The sequence below is a fragment of the Mixophyes fleayi genome, chromosome 4 (assembly GCF_038048845.1).
Source record: "Mixophyes fleayi isolate aMixFle1 chromosome 4, aMixFle1.hap1, whole genome shotgun sequence".
NCBI classification, from domain to species: Eukaryota; Metazoa; Chordata; class Amphibia; order Anura; family Limnodynastidae; genus Mixophyes; species Mixophyes fleayi.
In genome coordinates, this window is record NC_134405.1 from 76,939,589 (window position 1) to 76,960,115 (window position 20,527).

The window sequence follows — 20,527 nt, forward strand, 5'->3', positions numbered from 1 at the left end:
CCGTAAGATGGGACATCAAACGAAAGTTCAAACTGCAGGTTACGTTGGCGGCTCCCGCAGAGCAGCTACAGCGCAGCATTCTGTCAGGGATGAATCCGGAGCATGCTGAGGTACAGTAGTACACAGTCGCATTATTTCAAGCCGAGAGCCCATTTCTTTACTGTTTTGCTATCTTACCCTTCTTTCCTCATCACCATGTGGTGTAACACAACACTCCAAACTATAGGTGTTGTTGCTGTGTATAAGACAGTTGAGCTAATGACTCTCTCACAGATAGAAACTACATTAGTGACAACAGATGTCCAATATCAGTACAACAGGTCAGCAAATATTTTTTTTACAGATTGGTTCATAACTTATGAATTTAGCATTTGTTAGGAGAGAGATACATTTTAAGGGTATTACCTTACAATATGTCTGAGCTCTTTACTTAGGTATGGTAATTTTTTCACCTATACACAGGACCAACTTGGTATTTTTGTTGGCATAGAGTCATAGACTTGATTTATGTATTTAAACAAAATGGGAGGGGCTCCTAAAGGCCCTCTGCAGATTAGCTAACAGCGCCCCCAAGTGGAGAGTAGACCTATATCATCACAGAGGCAAGTAAGTAGACTCTTCAAGTTTATAATCACATAGTATTGACCTTTGCTTCTCAAAATAACACACTTGATTTTAATCTCTACAAGTCACCGACCATGTAGAATGGAGGGGGTTTGGTATACATAACAGGAAGAGAGGGCTGGCTGTATTCCATTCGTAAAGTTGCTGGTTAGTGTAAACTATACGACAGGTTTCAGCCAGTGTTCCCATATTTCTTCACAGTATTCATGTCTGTCATTTACTTGCCTGGGCAGTGGTTCCAAGACGCATGTTTTGTTTATCCTGTTCCCTCCGGCTTTCCAACAAACCTTTTTTCTCTTCCACTGTGACACAATCCTGGTGCTCAGACAAAACCTATACATCATATTAAGTTTATGTGTAGCAGGCTCAGACAATGCGAGTGAGATTGCCAAGGTCTCTAGTCTATTACACTGAACCATTTGCTTCCCGCTTTATGTACAGCTCACTTGTGCTTAGTGTTGCAGTCTGAGCAGCTGTTTGTATGATAGTGGGTTAGTGGTAGTTGTTTGCCAGTGTTGCACATTCCCTTTAGGTTTGCTCATAGAGACAGTGAAATAAATTGTGTAATTTGTTGTATAACTTCTCTTGACACAATACATGTGTAGACAAAATTCGTCTGTTGATGATAAATTCTTTATTAGATTTCTTTTCACACAGGAAACAGGGACAATCATGTGACACTAATTTTCTCAGTCCATAAATGTCAACGATTGTTTGTGTGTGAATGTGGTAAAACATGTATATAAAGTCATGAATATGTTAGGAGCACCCAGCATCCTACAGAGAAGCATTAGTTCGGGATGTGGAGACTTTTCATTTCCTGAACACAGAATACTGTATAGAGTGCAAATCCCCACTGGCAAATAAAACCGACTACGTGCATCAGAAGTCTGAATTATGGACAGTGGCAAAAAGAGGACACTGCTGGGAGGTGAACACTGTACAGTCTGATCATTAGCCTATGTTCTCCTAAGGGTGGTCCTATGCCAGATGCAGCGTGTTTCCCTTGTTATTCCACCATCATCCGACCTTTATGACACCATGGTGTTGCTGGGTCATTGTGGTTTATACCTGGTTCCAGTGTGTGCCTGGTGTAGCTGTTTGTTCTGGCTGTATCCTGTATCTTGTCCTTTGGCCTCTGTGTCTTCTGCCTGTTGCTTATTTCCTTCCATCATGACCTTGCTCCTTTATTTCTAAAGCTCTGTCAAGCTTTGGCTGCTGTCTTAGCTATCTTGTAGTTATATCTTCCACCTGTAGTTTATTCCTGCACATATCTGGTTGTCCCTAGTCTTTTTGGTGATTACTAGTTACCATCTCGCTGTCCTCTCTCCCACCATTGCTAGTTACGTGGAACAAGTGGTTTCCCCATATCTTACTTTACAGTATGACCTGGGGGCATAAAACTACTGTACATCTCCCAACAGGGAAGAAGATTCCTATAGGAGCAAGACTATACTACTAGTTATGTAGGTGTCAAGAATAAGACTGTGTACAGATCCTGTGTCAGCCCTGCTCCTGACAGTGTTATCTGTTTACACCTTCAGTGCCTGTCTATTATGTCAGGAGCTTCTCCAGTTTTGACCTCTGACTTTGATTATCCTCTCTGGTTCCTTGACCTCTGGCTCTTGTTAACTCTCTGCTCCAGCTCTGTAACTTTGGTGTGTCTGATATTTTTCTTTGATTTACTCCATTCCCTTTTCAGTCTTTCATATATCATTGTTTTGTATGCCATCAGCTCCCACTTTGGGTTTCAGTGCCGCTGACTCTGGGCATCCTTCCTTCCCTGAATGAGTTTATCCCCTCCTCGGTTCTTGTCTGTCCCTAATGTTAGATTATAACCCTTATTTTGCTGAATGTGACAGCAATATTCCATTCCTTCTTGTCTACCCCATTCACTTCCAACCAATTTACTTACATGTAAAATTGGCACCAAGTCCTTAGCTTTTAGCTAGGTTTACAATGCTTGAGGAGAGGGACTTTTCTTTAATAAACACTTTAAATAAAGTCCCTCATCCCTAGACGGTTCCAAGCCATTGCTTCACTCCTGAATCGCTTCATTTCATCTGTGTTGATTATTTAAGTTGAAATTGATATTACCGGTGGATAATGCCCAGTTTTCATACCTCAGAAGTTTATTCCCAGCATCGCTCGGATTATTTTGCAGTAGTGCTGACAATTCTTCCTGCTCTCTGGGAAGTTTTCCTTGCGTCAACTGCCCTACACCTAAGTTTATTTATATTTCTCCTGGTGTCTACTTCCTCCTTACTGTAACCAAAATAGATCATTTCCCTCAAATTATCTTTCCCAGAATAGGGCTTTTCAGTTTTGATTATAAAATATTTGTATCTATGTGTTTTCCATAGGGATCTAGTGATGTTTTCTCCTAGTTACATGGTAGGAGAGTGCAGAGAGGAGGTATTGTCAGCCTGTCACTGTATTCTAGATTAACAGCCTTTTATGAGCTACAGAACAGTTAGAAGAACCTGATGAGCACACTATCAGGCCCAGGACTTGGTATAACTGATTGGCCCACCATTTAACGTGCACCTTTCTTCATGATTTAAAGTCTCCAAAACAGAGCTTATCATCTTCCTTCCTTCACCTCCCGTAGAATTTCCCTCAACAACACCACTATTTCCTCAGTCTCCCAAGTCCCTTGTCTTGGTGCCACCCATGACTCAGTTCTCTTCTTTACTCTCTTCCCTCCTGTGTCCTTACCTACTCTTCTGCTCCGTCTTTTCTGCATTAGCCGGCTTGGAGCTTCTGAACTGTTGGTATTTTTGTTTACTGCTCAGTAATGTTTTACCCTGTACTGTCTATTGTTTGTGCATTGTACTGCGTTGCGGAACTCTTGTGGCGCCTAACAAATAAAGGATAATAATAATAATTTACTCCTCACATCCAGATTCTCTTGCAGTCCTGTCACCTCAACCTTCAAAATGTTGCTGGAATACATCATTTGCTTACCTAAGATGCGACCAAAACTCTTATCCATTTACTTACCATCTCCTGCCTGGACTACTACAGCTACCTTCTGTCTGGCATTACTCTCAACCATCTATCCGAACTTAAATTCTGTCCTAAATGTCCTCTTCCTCTGTTGCCACTCTACATTCACCACACCACCCACAAATCCTTGTATGTCCCGTATTATATATACTCTGTTTTCCCCATTATCTGGTTCTGCAAAGCACTGTGGCACCTTACAAATTGCTGCTTTGCAAAACTAAATCTCATTTTTGTATTAGTCTGTAAATCTAGGTGCATAAAGGCATTCCACACTTAATGAGACTTATCCTATCAAGTGATGTAAAACTTTGTTGCTGCCATCTTGTCACTTTTTTTTTTCCATGTACCTATGCGGTACTGTGCAAATCGATACACACTTGTGACAAAAATAGGTGTGTCACTAAAGACGATTTTGCACCACTCCTCGGCAGTTTTGGCTGTTGTAAATGACCTCCATTTTGTGCCTGAACTAATATTCCTGAGAATGCACACTATCAAATCACTAGGAACTAGTGACATATATGAGACATGGGGTGCTTTGTGCCTCAGTTTTGTCACGAATTCCTAGTGTAATGGATAGGCTGAACATGGGTTCCACCCACAAAATGACTGCCTCCTCTGCCAGTTTGTAGTGGGTGGCCTGTAACAATTTCTGGCTCGGTAGTATGTTAAAACAGAATTACTGGTGTTAGGTTCCTAGAACAATTTTATTGCATTTGGCGCCATAACTGGACTATAGCGTGGCTTTTATAGACTAAGCAAACATGTCACTCGGGTGTTACATATGTCTATTTAAAAAAATTAAAGGAATCCTATCACTGACATTGTACTTTTTCATCTAGATTTTTTTCCCCAACAATGTCAGCTAGACACCTCTTACATTCTGTTTTAAAGACACAAATATACAATTAGTATTGGCATAAAAAGATGATGTTTTATGGGTAATATTAAAGTACACAAGTAACATACAGCAATCACAAAGCCATCTCCAGTCCTCTTGCCTGCTACTGAGAATGTTTCATATATTGCCGGTTAGTTGGGAACTTGCTCTGGTTAAAATTAAAACCCATGGAGTTCCTTTGAAGTCTATGGAAGATATTTAATTATCCAAAGTAATAAGGTACTGTGCACAGCGTTTATGCTCCTCTGTTTTTACGGAAGAAAACAATTATAAAATATGCCTCATTTAAACTGGTCCTGTCACAAAGAGACACTTTTGAGAGCTAAACCAGATGATAGCCTATGAATTTGCTAGGGACCAGTGACATCCTTGGTGCCCTTCCTGATTAATATTCATGAGGCCTGGCTTCCTTTATGAGGTACCAGTTAATAGTGAATGTTTTGTATTAGAGCAGAGATGAGCAACCTGTCACTTCTAGCCGGTGTGGAACTATAAGTTTCAGCATGCCCTGCCAATTAAAATGTTTAGAAATGTTAAATTACAGTACAACACTTTCCAAATGGAAAAGAAGTAACAGCCGTTTAATTAATCCAACAGCTTTCCAAATTCGCTAAACCTTTTACCTTCCACTTGCATGACAAGTCGTTCTAACCCCTGGCGCCTGCTAATGTAAAGTAAATGCTATTTGAGCTGTAATCGCTGATATCCACTTTCCATCTCCATTTCCGTTACACCTCTGTATTTTTTTTTACTTTCTATAACTGCTAATTCTTTGCTGATTTGGCAGCAAACCTGACTTTCATTTCCTTTAATGAATAGTTTTTCTTGTTCAGTCGACAAACGTCTCGGCATTTGTGAGTAACATGACTTTATAATTCCAAAGATGGCATTTGTACACAGCGTCCTCCACAACAATGGACCTCACACTTTTTATCATGGAGCCTCCCACACTCATAACTAGGTTTGTGTACAAGTAAAAGTCTCTGGCTGATAGACAAGTCTTCACCCGTATTTAAAACATAAGTACACATAATAGCGCATATCTACTTTATCTTTAGCTCCCTTTTTGACTCTCTAATGTATCTAACCCAAGGGTGGGCCTTATAACAAAGTCCTTCCGCGGCCCTCGCTTTGAGCATGTTCGGGGGCCGGCACATAAACATGGATGTCCTGCGTAATACTTTGTGCTGATTGGAGGAGATGGTGGGGGCAGTCAGTGACTGTACTTCTGGGAGCCCCCCTCCACACCTGGTAGCCACTGCACCCCCTGAAGTAGCAGTGGTTTCACCCCTATCATCACCATTTATCTATCTGTGCAGATCTGGTTTCTTGTTCCTTTTAGTTTATGTATCTTTATCTATGAGAACGGGGACCACTGGGTCTAGTTGTTACCTGCAGGTACTATACTATACCATACTTGTTTAGGGAAACTGTCCTTTAATTCATTGTTTATGCTACTAGCCTTCATCTATATATCATCCAGACAAAGATGCTTATTCTTGCTGCCCTTGATACAACACAGCTGAGATCTGCTCAGTACAACAAATACAGCTGTATCCACAGAGCTTAACTCAGAATATAAAGGCTTTGATGAGAAACACAGAAAACATCCAGCAAGATAAAGCAGTATATTTAGTAACAGGAGACCACTAAATGACAATCCATACAACAAAGCAATGTTGAAATGATAATTTACCTTTAATCATCAATCTGGATTTCACCATCTTCCGTCTTGTTCTAATGTCTTGACTTCACTCTTTCTATTCAATGTTGTCATCATCTGCAACAATGAGAGTCCCGGCAGTCTGTGTATTTCTCTATCCTTGTTACCCAAACCACTGACCTCTTCTTCTTACCCTACAGTGCTCTCATCCTCTCCAACATCCTGCTGTCTGCCAACGGTGAGTGGGAGTGCAGTATCTCTACCAAACAAGGCACCATCAGCAAGAAAGTGGAACTGGTGGTTCTGGAGACCTCTGCGTCCTACTGTCCTACAGACAGGGTGACCAACAACCGGGGAGACTTCAGGTATCTTCATATGAACTATTTACTTTATCAGAGTTTTATCAGTGGTATCACAGTCATCCTTGTTAGACAACACCTAGCATTTTCAATTGTGTGGCGGTTCATAGTTGATGTATGTTGTTGCCCAATCTGACCGTGCATCATTGGACTAAGAGACTTTCCTGCCGCAGCCAGCAGGGGGCGTATATTTTGGTACAGTGAGACAGTGGTCTCCAGCAGTCAGAGCACAGAAAAATATTGGAAATACATACTGTTGTGATTTCAGCTATTAATTTTGTTTATGTCTATTTTATGCATATGTTTATATCACCAGCCAAAGTTGTTGTTTTTTTGAGGTGGGATACAACAGATTTCTGCTGTGTTGAATGCGCTATACACATTTGTGTTCAATGCACAGAACACAGCAGAACTGTGTCCTGTCTCAGGGCAACACATGTAAACAGCTTTGCCTGATGATGTAAACACATAATTGAGAATCACAAAAGAAAGTCAGAATAATAAAATAGTGTACCAGGTAAAATTTTCAGGAGTGTATTTACAACCTAATACATTAAAGTTATCTGAAGGTAGAAACCCCTTTAAAGTGATATATGTCTTTTAAGCTGTATACCATTTGTGCCTAACCAAGTCTGGCAGTCTACATCTCCCTAGCTGTTGTGGAACCACAAGTCCAAGCCTGCCATACTAGTCAGAGGCAAGCTGAGTCCTGTAGAGGCTGGCAGGTCAGTCTGGGACTTGTAGTTCCACAAATAGTTAGTCACAGGTTGCTTAGCATGGATTAAGGTATCAGAAAGGAACTATTTATATTGTTGCCTCTTGATACTCTTTGCTACAGTGTATTATTAGATGGTTTGTGTCACAGTACTAGGCAGAATACAATCATCAGAAATAAACAGCTGAGTTAAGCTGACAATACACCGATCAATATTACCGCCTGGCTCTCAACAGGATACACATCCCATTTGGCCCTATTGAATAAGGCTTGGACAAGAATTGACAGTCCAGTCCTTTCGGCTTCTGGCTTCACAGCAGCCTGTTAATTCACCACCATGCTCCACAATGGTCAGATTGGTTTCGACTGCATTATTATCAGGTATTGAGGTCATTTTCAAACTATACAATGTCATCTTGGGCTAATTATCCAACATCAGATGAGATATCTAATCATATGCAGCCAAAATGTCAGCCTGAAGAGGGAGCTGTTCTTGGTGATTATGGCATAAATGTTCAATTAGGTCCGGCACTCGGGATTACGCATGGTTGCATGTGTAAAGTGACAATACCGTACCGCGACATTGCGGATTTCCCTTCGCAACCCTATGGGGTGCACACAGAGATCCGCTGTGTTGCAGTAACAGGACTTGTGCAGCCGCACGTTATCGCAAATGCAGGACCTAATTGAATATGCCCCTAAATGTACATAAATGCTGACCAGATTCTATTCCTTTTCCTAACTTGCTCGAACCTGTCCAGTATATTGCATTGTTTATTAAACCACCGAGGCGACCATGTTTTTACCCAACCAAAAGGAAGATTATGTGGATTATAACAGATTAGCGACTGTTCAGGAATGTATTTTTTCCAGTTTGTATTTAAAGAGGTAGTAACAACTTAATTTATAGTAGCCCCATGGTGCAACACAGTTATGTAAAAACAGCTAATATCAGATGATAGTTATCCCTGCGACAAAAGACAGGCGGTAATCTGCTGACAAGGTTGGAGCGGGGTCAGCGGCGCATTTACAGTGAATGTAATTTTATTGCAAAATGAATAGTTTGAGCCTGGGGGAAATAATAAAATAGGTCTGAAAATGGGCAAAATGTTACCTGCAGTACTGGCATATAAAGACTGTGAAATGTCACTTACAGTCTTCCTTTCTAAGGAATGCTTACGACTAGTGGTTCTGCCCCAGGGATCTCACTCTCCCCAACAAAAACGAAAACAAATGAACAGGACCTTTAATGTGACACCTGCGAGTTAATAGGAGTTCCAGATTACAAATGGCTTTGGCACTGAAGGTGTTAAATTGGGCAGGTCCAGGCCCATCTGTTAGCTATTAACAAGAATCATAGTGAAGGCTCCTTTCACATGCTCTGTGCTGGCAGAACGTGCAGGGCGTAAAATTCAAGGTGTTGGAATTTCGCTTGGCTGCAGAATAAAGAGCTATATGCCGTGCAGTGCAAGCCGTCTCTGTTCCTTTATGGAATATAAATTATTGGTACAGCCAATGTGGCTTCAATTAGATTGGCCCCCATCTCCTCCCACCGCTCTCCTTTCTTGTGCCTGAATCACAGAAGGATGTAGGAGAAGGTACCCAGGGAAATGAGAGATTTGCAGAGTTATATCCAGGCAGAAGCCATTACCAGATGTTACACTGAATCCTGCTTTATCTTCTTTCGGCACTGTTGGACAAGCGGCAGGGTTCATACACCAGGTGCTGACATTCCAAGGGGCTCACTGTGCATTGGTAATGGGGGCATCTTTGCATCTCCATCTAGGGTTGGAGCATGCAGCAGCGACTGTAGGTAGCTCTTTGGTGCCAAGTTGTTTTGTTACAGGGTTCTCTTGTACTTTGCAATATGGACGAAAAACAAATGACTTATCCAACAACTAGGAAAATGCTGAGCTATTGAATATCCTTATTTTGATTTTGTTTTAAAGTCAGTAAAGTTGTACTAACAACGTTCAAGGTAAACCAAACCAAGCAGTTGAGTATACAACCCTTTACATTGCTATAACACTTAATTGAAGTCAACGGAACAGTTTACAGTATCAATGCATTTTTTATATACTGTATTTTTTTGAAAATAAGAAAACCCAAACATAAGGCAAACACACACCTAGGGGTAACTGTATTAAGCTGCGAGTTTCTGGCGGGTTTGAAAAGTGGAGACGTTGCCTATAGCAACCAATCAGATTGTAGTTATCATTTTGTAGAATGTACTAAATAAATAACTAGAATCTGATTGGTTGCTATAGGCCACATCTCCACTTTTCAAACCCGCCAGAAACTCGCAGCTTGATAAATTCTTGTGAGCCTCTTGCCACCAAACACACTGGCTTCTATGTCACTGAAAGCTCCCACCCCTCTTTACATTGTTTCTTCATATATAGTAAGAAAGATCTAACATTACTGCACAAACCATACTAGGAATTGGTGCTGCAGAAAAAGTTTAATTTTGGCTGCCCTATTTCTCCTGATTTTTTAGATGTTAATGTTCCTTTATGAAATTAATATTTTATAGAAGTTTGTCTGCAAAACATTTTCTTGTCCTTTGCTCCAGTCAGGCCCCCTGCTGGTCGTTACCATCTTTACAATTCAGCATAGTTTAGCAAGATTACTTACTTTGATTTATTCCAGACATTCCAATGTATTACTTGCCTGGACTTTGCAGGAAAAATAATCAGTTTGAAATCAGTAACACCCCACGCCAGTACTCTTGATCAGTTTTCCATCTCAGACTTTAAGGTCCTGGCAGATTTTTCTAACAGACAATCAAAGTGTTGCTCATACAGGATAATTTTCATTATAAAAGCATAAGAAATATTTCTAAATGTTTATGTTAACACCAATAACTATGTTCATATTATACATTAAAAATGTACTTATAATGTTTTGTTTTGGACATAAGTTGACTACTGCCTGTTTTTTCATGTAGCACACAAATATCAACTTTAAATTTCAGTGTACACATAAGCTATCAAGTATTTGTGTGCTACATGAAAAAACAGTCAGTATTTAACTTATATGCAAAACAGAATACTAATTTGCACCCCTTGCATTGTAACATGGTTTTGTCCAGGAGACTTAAATAAGAAGTTTCTTAAGTGAATATCCTTAATGAATCAGGCCCCTTGTGTTCATTTTGCAGATGTAACCACCCCTTGTTTAGATATACTCTTTAACAGAGTGCTTGGCCGTCCTGCCACATCGTCATCTTGCCGAAATCAGTGGTTGAGCTATTTGCACTATTACGTTCAAACCCAACGACATTGGATTTGTGATTCGGCAGTGGTGGCTGGGCGTAGACAGAGAACTATATGTGCATATAAGAATATAATAGATGCTTCGTGTCTGATTTGCATAAACAAGCACAAAAACAAGTTTCACAAAGGATGACTTGTCCTTTAAGTAGAACCTGTCACCAGGGGTATTGGCTTTTTTTTAAGCCCTATATCGCAGCAGAGAGCTTGTTAAATAGCATGCTTAGTATGCTAATAGCTCAACTTGGCTTCTGGATGAAGCTTCTTACTGCATATAATTCCAGAATGGTTTCTTACTATATAATATCTGGAGGAGAAGTTGTCCGGTAGAGTACCTAGTGCACTAAACAGCTTGGGGCAGAGGCCCCACTGACAGCAGTGGTTAACGCTACTTCTGGTAATGTGGAGAAGACAACCCTACAAAACGCCTCAGAGCTGCTCTATCACCAATCCTTGTTACTTATGTACATTTCTTATGTACAAAATCTTGTTTTTGCTAATTTGGTGTTTAGTGCAGGTCACAGTTGCGACTAGATCATTATACATATGCTCCGTACATCTGTCCTTTATTCATGAAATGTATAGACCCCACCCAAATGCAGTCTTAGGACTAGATTTACTAAACTGCGGGTTTGAAAAAGTGGAGATGTTGCCTATAGCAACCAATCAAATTCTAGCTGTCATTTATTTAGTGCATTCTACAAAATGACATCTAGAATCTGATTGGTTGCTATAGGCAACATCTCCACTTTTTCAAACCTGCAGTTTCGTAAATATACCCCTTAATGTTCATAATCATGCACAGTGGCTAAAACCTGATGTAAATGCATTTGCGTGATGTCACAATAGAAGAACAGTACAGATTTAATGGTGGTCATTACAATGCTCTACAGTCATTTTTATATTTACATTGAATTATTTTAATGAAGTAGAAGGATTGACCCTCACAATGCAATATGACGTATTTGCAGGTGGCCACGCACATTGGCCGGGATTACCTCTTATCAGCCCTGTTTGCAGTATCCCTTCACCTCTATCTCACTGAATGGTATCGGACAGGAGAAAAAGGCTTCTCGTCGCTGCGATCGATCAGGACACTGGGAGGAAGGCGACTATTCCAACTGCCTGTATACCAATGATATCACCAGGGTGCTGTTCACCTTTGTGCTGGTGAGGACAATCAGTCTGCTTTTCTCTAGACACATAAGAATGGTAATGAATATATTGGGGAATGATATGAACAATGGTTTTACACTTGTAACTTGAGCATTACAGACATCTGACAGTGTGAGGCACTGCCCTAACATTTGTCTGGCTATTTAGTTGTCTGTATGTATAATTGCATAGAGCAGAGATTTAATCCAAGTTCCCCATAAGGCAATCTAGGCAGACGCCTTAAATGGTAAATGTTTGGGCCACATAGAGTTTCAAAACTATGGCCCAATAAAGTCTTGAGATGGTTCTGAGAAAGATGTTGGATTCTATACCAGCTCTGGTTCCTCCAACTTGTCAGGAGTAATAGATAGACAATGTCCGTGATTGTTATTGAAACATTCCATTCTATTTTAGGTCAGCTCTGTGCACATGTTAGAAGTTATTGAAAGCTAGAAGCTTATAAATCTCCACTATCCTGTAATAACAAACGTATGTACAGCAGATTACATAAGGCTGGGCATGCCATCTGCTGGGATCCAAGCACCAGATGTGCCCCTATAGACCTCTCTGCAATCCTCACCTCCTGAGCATGTTCAGGAGAGGAGACTACATAGAAACTCACAAAGAGGAGCGCAACGTAAAACTGTTTGTTTCATTTGATTAGAAACTTATTTTTTCAAGGTTTATGTCCTTTTTTTTATTTATATGCCTACATTTTTTTTCCAGTGTGCTATCTCATACAGTTGAAACTTGCATTTTCAATGGTTTATTGGAAAACGTTGCTATTGCCCCAGTAAGTAATATGTTCTCTGTGGCTTGTACATTGTCTTTATTATCTTACTTTGCTCTTCAGATGCCCATCAATGCATCTAATGCGCTAACGCTGGCGCACCAGCTGCGGATGTACACTGCGGAGGCAGCCAACTTCTCAGACATGATGGATGTCATCTACGTGGCACAGATGATGGAGAAGTTTGTTGCTTTGGATGACCACGTCAAAGACGTAAGTTTGGCCTTGTCCGGATTTGTCACCTGATTTAAAGGACACACTACTAAATTAAAGGACTTGCCTGGATAAGATAGTCCCCAAGTTCATGCTGTATTATAGCATGTGCATAAGCACATTGTACTGAGGATGCTATTGTTCTTTCAGCTGGCAGACATAATGTTGGAGATGGCCAGTAACATGATGTTGGTTGACGACCATATCTTGTGGATGGCCCAGGTGGAAGACAAAGCCTGCAGCAGCATTGTGCAAACAGTGGAGAAGATTGCAGGCATGACGCTCAGCAGCAACTCTCAAGACCTGTCTGTGGTACGAGCTCTTTGTGCAATATTTACTATCGTTTGGATGTTGTCATCATTAACATAACTAATGCTAACTGGGTCTAGTGATGGTACAATGAATTGTGCGGGTCCAGACTCTTTTCAATTCATTGTACGTTTTTCATCATTTTTTAAAAATAAAAAAAGAGAGGGAGGGGAGATGGATGAGAGGTAGGGGGAAAAATGAGGGAGGGGAGGCGGAAGAAACGAGGTGGGAACCTGAAGGTGGACCAAAGCTGAGAATGTGCAAACCAAAATATTGTCTAACAAACACTATGATTGTTAACTATATCTCAGTGAAGGCGACCCTAAGTGGTTTATTCATAGAGGGAGAGCTGAGGAATAGGGGGCGAGGTTCATCACAGAGCTGGTTTGTTTCTGGTATCCGCTACCTTGAATTTCACACTAGACCAGAGGATCCATATTATAAATATTTTGTTAGGGAATTGGGGTCCATAATAGGAGCTATGTTTTCTTCATTCATTATAGCATGACATAGGGCCTCACTTACAGTTAGGAGTAAATCTCTAAAAAGCTAGTTGTTCAATACATTGATAGCACCAATAATAAAGAACAATGATCGCCGCTAGTTTCGGCTTAGGGACACTCATATATATATATATATATATATATATATATATATATGGGCAGCACAGTGGTTAGCACTTCTGCCTCACAGCACTGGGGTCATGAGTTCGATTCCCGGCCATGTGTGGAGCTTGTATGTTCTCCCTGTGTTTGCGTGGGTTTCCTCCGGGTGCTCCGGTTTCCTCCCACACTCCAAAAACATACTAGTAGGTTACTTGGCTGAAATCAAAATTGACCCTAGTCTCTCTCTGTGTGTCTGTGTGTGAGTGTGTGTCTATAGTAGGGAATTTAGACTGTAAGCTCCAATGGGGCAGGGACTGATGTGAATGAGTTCTCTGTACAGCGCTGCGGAATTAGTGGCGCTATATAAATGATGATGATGATTATATATATATATATATATATATATATATAATATACGCATCTGATATCTGGTATAACATTTAGATCATCACAATTACTACTTTTGATTTGATTTTTGATTTTTCATTCTTGTCCCTCATTATTTTCATTATTATCTTCTTGTGGCAGAGCACACGGAACATTGCACTGGAGGCTTTTCTCATCAAGCCCAATAGCTTTGTAGGTCTGGGTTGTACGGCCTTCCAGAGAAGAGACGGGGGACGAGGTGGCCACAAGCAAGACAGAGACAGGAAAGAGCAAGAGATCAGCGCACCTACTGATCAGCGGCTGAAGTTCCGCTGCACCACAGGACATACCAACGTTTCCCTGCCTAACTTTCATGTCAAGGTACCTACTACAAGTGGTTAAACAAGTGATTGCAATAATGTAGTAATGTATATTTTGCAGGGTCTCCTTGCAATAAAAAAACAAGATTTCTCATTTTAATAAACACTAAGTTCAAAGGTTTAAAATAATTTATTAAAGTAGCGTAAGAACATCAATGTACACATACCTGCATATTCATGGTTTTGTCTCCGTCAGTTTCCTAGATTGTCATTATTGTGCTGAGGATGCCTGTGGTTACGGCCATGCGAAGGAACAGACTTCCAATATAATATAGCGAATGTGCACCCCTTATATTTCAGTTATCAAGTTCTACTCTTGTGCAGAATATATTTCCATTCCATGTTTGATCAGGCATACTTATGTGAGATAGCAGGCCACTGCCGTGGGCAAACTATACAACTATATTACCTTGCTCTGCCCTCAGTAATAACCCTTATTGTTTGTAAATGTTTGGTCATTGGATGCACCATTGTATTGGTATATATGGATGATCACCCAGCACAAAAATCAATATAGTAGCTCACAGTTATTATTCATTCATCTTATTTAAGGGCCATTTGTATAAATGCAGACTTACAAACTCTCACGTGTCTCCTTTTGCGCACATGCCAAACATGTGCACCGTCTGATGGGACAATTTGGGCATAGCTACTGGTAGATGACAGAAGTGACGCATGCAGTAAACCTATGCGGATGATTAATTCAAACATAAAGGAAGCTAAACATTATTTTAGGAGAAAAACAGAAACATTTTAAATGAATAAAGGTGCTGACTGTAACATTTTTGTAGATACTTCAGGTGACAATTCACTGATCCTGCTGTTACTACAATGCACATTTACAAGTGGATCCACTAACCCACAAAGCTATGACCCTATTGTATTTCCAGGGCCTATTCCAGGAAGTTTTCATGCATCTATGAATGCGTTAGGCAGACATGTAGGGGCATTTGGAAACATAAAGCAGTGCTGTACTTTTTTTGGTTTGTAAATGACCCTTAAAGAATGAAAATCCCTCCAGGTTCAGGGGCAGTTAGCACTCTATCACTGTGTAATATGATGCTATCCAGCTGCTGCTCTGGAATCTCTAAATGGTGTTAAATGACAAAGTAATGTGCTGCACAGAATATTGGTAACAAGCTCAATTTCTGTCATTCATTTTGAGATTTTTTTTTTTTTAACTCATTTTTTTTTGTTTTGCCCCCTTCCAGAACAGCCTCGCCTTGGCCTCTGTCCACCTTCCTCAGAGCCTCTTTGCTGCCTCCTCTTCTCAAACCTGCAAACTACAGGTCCTGGCCTTCAGGAATGGGAAGCTGTTCAGGAGTGTAGGAAACTCCTCCAGACTGGCAGAAGACGGAAAAAGGCGGAGTGTTTCCACTCCTGTCATATACGTTGGAACACGTAAGGAAGCAGAACTTTAAAATGCTAATAAAAGATTTCAGTGTTCTTGCTCGTCAATGTGGTAACCATTCTCGGAATTCAAGAGGAAGCTAAAAATCCAGTCAAGTGTATTTTTAAGTTATTTCTTTTTAATAGGGTGTGCTATTAAATGCTGCTCCTCCATTTTATAGTTCTTCATTTAGGCCTAGCTAAAAAGAGTTGTATATGTGTTTAGCTCCTAAATACAAGGCTCTGTAACTTATAGGGCACATAGTAGTAAAGTGTATTTGTTAAAACTCTGCAAATTAAAGTGCACATGTTGCCCACACATAATGGAGGCAGCCAGTTTGTGACCTCAACCAATATTCATGAGACTGCCGCCAGGTGTCCATGAGTTTACTGCTTCCAGGGCAAAGTGCAGGCTGCATTGTCATGATTTCTGGTTCAACCATCATTTCACCTGGAGCAACAACAACAATACTGAAGCACTTCATGACTGACATTCATGAGTCACTGGTTCTTAGTAATTCAAAATGCTACATTCTAATGAAGAATAACAAAGCAGAAAATGGCCTGTCTGATTCCAGTTTTTTTTATCGTTTGCCAGGGGGTTGTGGCATTAGTAACCTCACTGATCCAATCACGGTTACTTTCCGTCACCTGGTGAAGGGATCCAACCCTCTCCCTGCACAGTGGAACTTCAAATCCCTGGAGGGGTATGGAGGCTGGAGCTCAGAGGGATGCCAGCTTCTATCAGAGGAGCCTAATATAACCAGCATGCAATGCTTACAGCTCAGCAACTTCGCCATCCTGACGGTGAGTGGGGTCATACAATCCACATAGCTCTTTGTATTTTTTCTGTATGGCTTTCCTTGTATACATTTTCTAGCATATTCTTTTGTTATAAAAGAAAAAGGTTATGAATTAATCCTTTTAGTTTATTGCTAGGTCTCTTCATTGCCCTAGGTCTTCTTTTAATAGTATCCCACTTCTGTAGATTTTATGTTACTTTGATATATAGTGTCAATAATGGACAGTTTTCTACCTATTCTCACACTCCTAGACCACTTTACCTACTATCTGATAATAATCTCAATAAAGGGTCCATATTTTCACTAGAACCTTATTTATGAAGTCCCACATATGTTTCCAGCTGAAAATCTTCATCACATATTTTGTTACTCTGCTTTTCTCCCTTTATGTATAACTGTAATTGGACAGAACGTAGAGATATTATTCCTTGGTAGTAGATCAAAACATTTTCCATACAACAGTGTAGCTGGCAGCCAAATGCTTTCTGCAGGCCGCACAACCTAGCATTTAGCTGCCAGCTACATGTATAGAGCAAATGAAATACTGACTCTGGCAGGGTAAAAAAAAAACAAAAAAAAACTAAAAACGATCTATGTAGTTTACAAAGTTGTGGAGAACTGCTAGATGATACTATTATTTCTACAAAATATACATTCACTTAGTTACTAAACCTAACATAAAGTCTCTCTAAATCTGCCCGCCGTTGCTGACCTTTGGATATTTTTCTTACCACACTTGAGCTGGTACCATGTAACGTTTACTTGCTCCGTTTGAGAACAGTTGTATTTTTCCTGGCAGGAGTTGAACACTTTCCCACAGAGCACTCAGAATGGCACTGAGGTCCTCCACCCGGTCATCTACTCGTGTACGGCCATCCTGCTACTGTGTCTCTTCACCACCATCATCACCTACATCGTCAATCACAGGTAGGTGTAAGGGCAGGGTAGCTGGGCGGAGAGGATTTGTGGCCAGAGAGAAAGTGGAACATCTCACTGACAATAGGGTGAGATTCAGTTTGGTGCGAGGTGTCTCAGAAACGTCTGCGGAAGACACCTTGTGCCGATGTTGTGGCTGGAATCTCCTCCGCTCATGGGGTGCGAGGAAAAACGAGCAGAGATTCCTACATTTATTGCCGGCAATGTGCAAAGTGTGATGCCCGCGCACCACATTGCCGGCAATTGAATCTCCCCCATAGAGAGTATGTAGATATCTCTATTTTTAATTATTTAAGGTATTTTATGTTCTGTGCATGTATTGTGCTGAAAATGCCTATTGTAGCATGTATAATGCGATAGCTGGAGTTATAATGAATTACTGCTCAGAGGGTTAGGAGACTGTCTCAATCTTTACTATTCATGTTCCTCACCCAGTTCCATTCAGATCTCCAGGAAGGGTTGGCACATGCTGCTTAATCTCTGTTTCCACATTGCAATGACATCAGCCGTGTTTGCTGGAGGAATTACTCTGACTGGATACCTCATTGTGTGCCAAGCTGTAAGTGTGTTACTGTCTCATAGGAATATAACATTATACTGCACTAAATGTTACATTTAAACACCAAGTAAAGCCATTATTTGACATAAATATACGTCCAAGGCAGTTCATTACTAAACTAAATATTATACATGGTCCACCATTCTCTCTGACACTGCACTGCAGCAGGCTGCCATGTTAGCAGGCAGGTGCTTCTCTAAATAGACAGAGAGTGACTGACAGCTTATCAGACGTGCTCTGCAGAAATGCACAGAGTGGATTGGTTTATTCATACACAGGGGCAGGTGAGTGATATCACAGCAGCTCACTTTCAGCTGTCTATAATGGAGCTGCAGTTTAATGTTGGGTTAATACTGAGCACATTTTACAAACCACTTATCCAAGTGCATCAATCATCCCTCTCAAGTCTACAATTGTGATCCCAATTTTTTACACCTGACTGGTATACAAACTGTGCTATTTACTAATACTGGCTCACACAGGTGTGATGGCTCAAACTGTATGGGAAACAATAAAAAAATAATTAAAGTAAAGAAAAAAATATAGCCTCCCTTCCAATTTGTTAAGTCCAGGCTTCCTTGTCAAAACCATGTTGCATTGGAGGGGGATCTAAATTTAAAATGTGATGGCAGATTTATAGTTGGGGTAGGTCATGTCCTAGATCAACTTTAAATTTCAGTGTACAAATAAACTATCAAGTATTTGTGTACTACAAGAAAAAACAGCCAGTATTTATCTTATATGCAAAATAATACACTAATTTGCAGGAGAAAACGTTCTCATTATTTTGCCTTGCTTTCCTTTATGAATTAAGCCCTTAGGGCCGGCCTTTTTTTCATGTAGCACACAATACTCAATAGCTTATTTGCACACTGAAATTTAAAGTTCATCTAGGACACACCCTACTGCAACTACAAATCTGTCCTCACATTTTAAATTTACCTCCCCCTCCAATACAACATGGTTTTGCCAAGATTCAAAGTTACTCATTTTTTTTTGCTTTACTTTCCTTAATGAATCAGGTCCTAAATATATATAATAATGCCCCCCATTAGAAAATAAATATATAGTACTCTGCTCATTATTAAATGAGTAATAAAAGAAATACATGCAAAGACGTCAGTAGTAAAAATATGAGGCCTTAATGTCCCCTAAAAAATGAGAATGGCAATTTACGCAGAGCACATCTTCCCACAGATACTGTGAGGAGCACTGCTAGTCAATATAATGGACAGAGGCATTCCATGCATAGTACGAGGGGAGATAAGTCATTATAAATGCAGTTTAGTATATTTTCATTGTGGCACTTCAAATTCTGGATAAAAATTAGTTGTCCAGAAAACCCACAGTTCCAAGTATTCTAGATAATAGATCCTATACCGTATATCTCACAATTCTATACTTAAATCTTATACTGAGCTACTTGTTCTGCAACTATAATCTATTTGTCTACTATGCACTAAATACAAGCCCGCTAATAGAGTTTGGGCCCTGGTACAGCAATATCTTGGGCACCCCAAAATGAAAATTAAACTAAACTAAAGTCTGCCCTATGATTCCTTGATGCAGCGGCATACATAACTGAGTGTAAAACGTAATTCGCGTGGCCCGCACAATATATGCTCACAGCTTCCCTGGACCACGTCCTGCACTTTGCTGAAATACTGGGCAGTCTGGTCAATCTGCACCCCCCAGCTCACACACACATAACAAGATAACACGATAGTCCCGGGCTATCACCCTTACCAATGCCCCTGACTAAATACTTTAGAGTCTTTCTAATTGTTACTGTGTAAACAGAATTTCTCTCACCCGATTCATGTGTTACTTCTTAGGTTAGCATCATTCTGCATTATTCTTCCTTGTCCACCCTTCTTTGGATGGGTCTGAAGGCCAGAGTTATCTACAAGGAGTTGACCCACAAACCTCTACCACAGCAGGAAGGAGAAGTTGTCCAACCTCCCCATAGACCTATGCTCAGGTAATCTGGGGGGGCTTGACATCCTACTAAACAATCCTTTATTTATATAGGTTCATTTACTTTGCATTACTTTATAAATGGTCTTCCCTAATTGGTGCATTTATTGGGAAAACAATGACATATCAGGTTACAGATGACATCCTACCTGTTTCCTCCGTGTCTAGTGTTGGAAATTCTATTATCTTTCCATTTCCTGGTGATTGAAATCAGTTTACAAGACTAAATAGTTGTATCTGAGCTGCTAAAAGGTAGGGTAGTAGTTACCCAAAAGTAGAAAAACAGCAATAAATAAAAGAAAATAAGAGCACATCCAAATGCACTGAGAAAAATACGTTTGTGTTTCACAGGTTTTATTTGATAGCCGGAGGAATTCCTCTGATCATTTGTGGGATCACTGCTGCTGTGAATATCAACAACTACAGGGACAACAGCCCCTAGTAAGTGTCGGTTAGTTGACGGAGGAGTGATTAATGATCCCCTCAGTGTCAGTCATTGTTT

At 40.4% G+C, this 20,527-nt stretch overlaps 1 protein-coding gene across 2 annotated transcripts in view; it reads left to right on the forward strand.

Annotated features, from left to right (window-relative positions):
• Nucleotides 1-20,527, forward strand: part of ADGRA2 (adhesion G protein-coupled receptor A2) — a 128,732-nt gene that overhangs the window by 102,854 nt on the left and 5,351 nt on the right. For both annotated transcript variants that reach the window (XM_075207482.1, XM_075207483.1), the window contains exons 8-18: nucleotides 6,398-6,562; nucleotides 11,515-11,713; nucleotides 12,552-12,701; nucleotides 12,852-13,013; nucleotides 14,144-14,362; nucleotides 15,573-15,762; nucleotides 16,349-16,557; nucleotides 17,353-17,480; nucleotides 17,925-18,048; nucleotides 19,884-20,029; nucleotides 20,377-20,466. In XM_075207482.1, coding sequence (XP_075063583.1) covers nucleotides 6,398-6,562; nucleotides 11,515-11,713; nucleotides 12,552-12,701; nucleotides 12,852-13,013; nucleotides 14,144-14,362; nucleotides 15,573-15,762; nucleotides 16,349-16,557; nucleotides 17,353-17,480; nucleotides 17,925-18,048; nucleotides 19,884-20,029; nucleotides 20,377-20,466 — 1,782 coding nt within the window. The remainder of the gene's footprint in view (nucleotides 1-6,397; nucleotides 6,563-11,514; nucleotides 11,714-12,551; nucleotides 12,702-12,851; nucleotides 13,014-14,143; nucleotides 14,363-15,572; nucleotides 15,763-16,348; nucleotides 16,558-17,352; nucleotides 17,481-17,924; nucleotides 18,049-19,883; nucleotides 20,030-20,376; nucleotides 20,467-20,527) is intronic.